General features: G+C 45.9%; 1 protein-coding gene across 1 annotated transcript; it reads right to left on the reverse strand.

The window, feature by feature from the left end:
* Positions 1 to 564: 564 nt before the first annotated feature.
* On the reverse strand, positions 565 to 2246 carry LOC133967183 (mid1-interacting protein 1-B-like). Its single transcript, XM_062402441.1, has one exon. It carries the CDS (start codon positions 1917 to 1919, stop codon positions 1413 to 1415), a length of 507 nt encoding a protein of 168 aa, XP_062258425.1. The 5' UTR covers positions 1920 to 2246; the 3' UTR covers positions 565 to 1412.

A 2246-nucleotide genomic window follows, 5' to 3' on the forward strand; every position in this document is an offset into this window, starting at 1 on the left:
GGATGGGATGAGGCGTGAGATCTGGCTCACCAAGGATTGTTTCTCATTTTCATAAGTTATTGTGAGACATTACAAATATCTCAAGAAACAATGTAATAATATTGTCAAGCATCTGTCATTTAAGGTTTATTTGGTCGTGGCTGTGATATCCACTTTGCTAAGGGGCAAGGGGTGACAGTAGATGAGTGGTAGACCGGTAGTCCCCTAACCAGCAGGTCGTGGTTCGATCTCAGTCTTTCCCATCGGCATGAGGAAGTGTACTTAGGCAAGATACTGATCCCACGAATTGCCGATTATAGTTATTGTAAATTGCTTTAATCATATGTATTAAAAAAAAGAATGTGAAGACTTTATGTAAAGAGACATAAAAATATTTTTTATAGATGGTGTTCGTCTAGCATGTATTTGGGGTTAAAGGTAGCAAAAATGTTAAATGGCAGGTACACCCTTCAATATCCCTGCAAGCAGAAGCCTGTGATGAAAACGGGGTTTTGGTCTTTGTTTCTGTGCTGTTTGCTCCCATTTTTTGAATCCATGAAAAACAACCATACACAACAAACATAGTATGTTTAAATAAAAGCTTTATTTAGTAAAAACTTATATTTCTCAGTACAAAATTGGCGCAGAAGGTGCATACAAAAACGTTCACTCTTTCCAACAGATGGACATATCCGGTAATACCTCAGTAATGATAACATAAATGACAATAACAACAATGCATCTCGTGGAAACTCTTCATTATTCTCTGTGCTAAGAGAATTATCAGTTGATTCCGGTTCATCGACCATGTAGGACAGTGGGAGATCACAGGCAGCTGCAGTAGCGTAAGCATATGCCTCCTTCCATGCGAAGCACAATTCAAAGAAACAGAAGCATTACATTTGGAGAAGCACAAATACATGTGAACACACTGACATCATCAGCTCCACAGTGGAGGAAGCTGAGTCTTTTGTCGGTATCCCCTCACTACACCCACAGAGAGAAAGAGTGGGAGAGAGATAGAGGGGTGGCTAAAATGAATGGTCCTCCAACTTTGAAATGACATCTGCCTCTCAAACATGACTCCAGTTCAAGGTAATAAATAATACATTAAATAAAAAGGTTTAAATATGTGTTTCATCTGCGTATCACAAAAAAACTGAAAGGCATCATGTGCACAACACGCAGAGTGCAATACATTAAGGGGTTTGGTGTTGAGTACACAAGATGCTCTCAAGATCAACACATCGACAGTCAATTTACCACAGAGCAGACCAACACCATGTGGGCTGGTAGAGAGGAATAAACTGCCCCCGTTCTCTACCAGTCGTTTCTATTTGTCAGTACATGTAACCAGTAGCCATGGCAGCAGTAATAAGGCCTATTGATAAGTCAGTCCAAGAATTAAAAAAGGAGTTTTCACTCAGTTTCTATTATTGGCCCCATCCTCCGATACCAATCTCCTTCTTGTAGCGCTTGGTGAGGGAGTCGGCCTGGTGCGTGAGCTTGGACAGGACACCCTGCAGCCCGGTGAGGTGGTACTGGAACTGCTTCTCCAGATCCTCGTCCTCCTCCTCTTCGTCCTCCTCGTACGACGACGATGATGATGAGGAGGAGATGGAGGAGTAGGTGGACGTCACGGAGTTCATGCGGCTGAGCTTCATGGACTCCTCTCGCCTCTCGTTGGCCGTGGCGCAACGCACGCCCCACTCCATGTCCGTGCGGATGGACTTGAGCAGCTGGTAGTAGCTGTACATGTCTCCCTCATCCATTTCCGACTTCATGGCGCTCAGCTCCCGGTCCCCGTCCAGCGGGACGTCCCGCAGCAGACTGGGTACCATGACGGTCTGGTCCATGTTGTTCACGGCGCCGAGGAAGCGGTTCATGGCGGTGAAGAGGGAGTTCTTCTGGATATTCGTCTCTGACAGCTGCATCATCATCTTGGCGACGTTTCTTTCCTTCGACTCAGCCACAGAAGTGAGAAAGAGGATCAGCGTCTCCTGTCTTGTTATTGCTCCTCTGTGAGTGCCCTGCTTTAGGTCTGAGCTGATCGGCTTAGCGAAGCGTCTGTGATGCTGCTGCGCGGATTGGCTGTCCGGTGAATCAGGCGAGCTGCGCTTGTCGTCGGTTCTTCAGTGTCCGCTCTTCGTGGACTGTTTCGTGAATGTGTTGCTTGTTCTTTTCAATTTGTGGGAAGACGGGTGAGGCTTTATACGCTTCAGGATTTGAAGGCGGTGTCCAGGACCTGTTTGTCAGGTTCTCCTACT

This window comes from Platichthys flesus, chromosome 13, assembly GCF_949316205.1.
Source record: "Platichthys flesus chromosome 13, fPlaFle2.1, whole genome shotgun sequence".
Taxonomy (NCBI): domain Eukaryota; kingdom Metazoa; phylum Chordata; class Actinopteri; order Pleuronectiformes; family Pleuronectidae; genus Platichthys; species Platichthys flesus.

Coding starts and splice junctions, on each gene's coding strand:
- LOC133967183 (XM_062402441.1), bottom strand. CDS start 1,919: ATGATGATGCAGCTGTCAGAGACGAATATCCAGAAGAACTCCCTCTTC.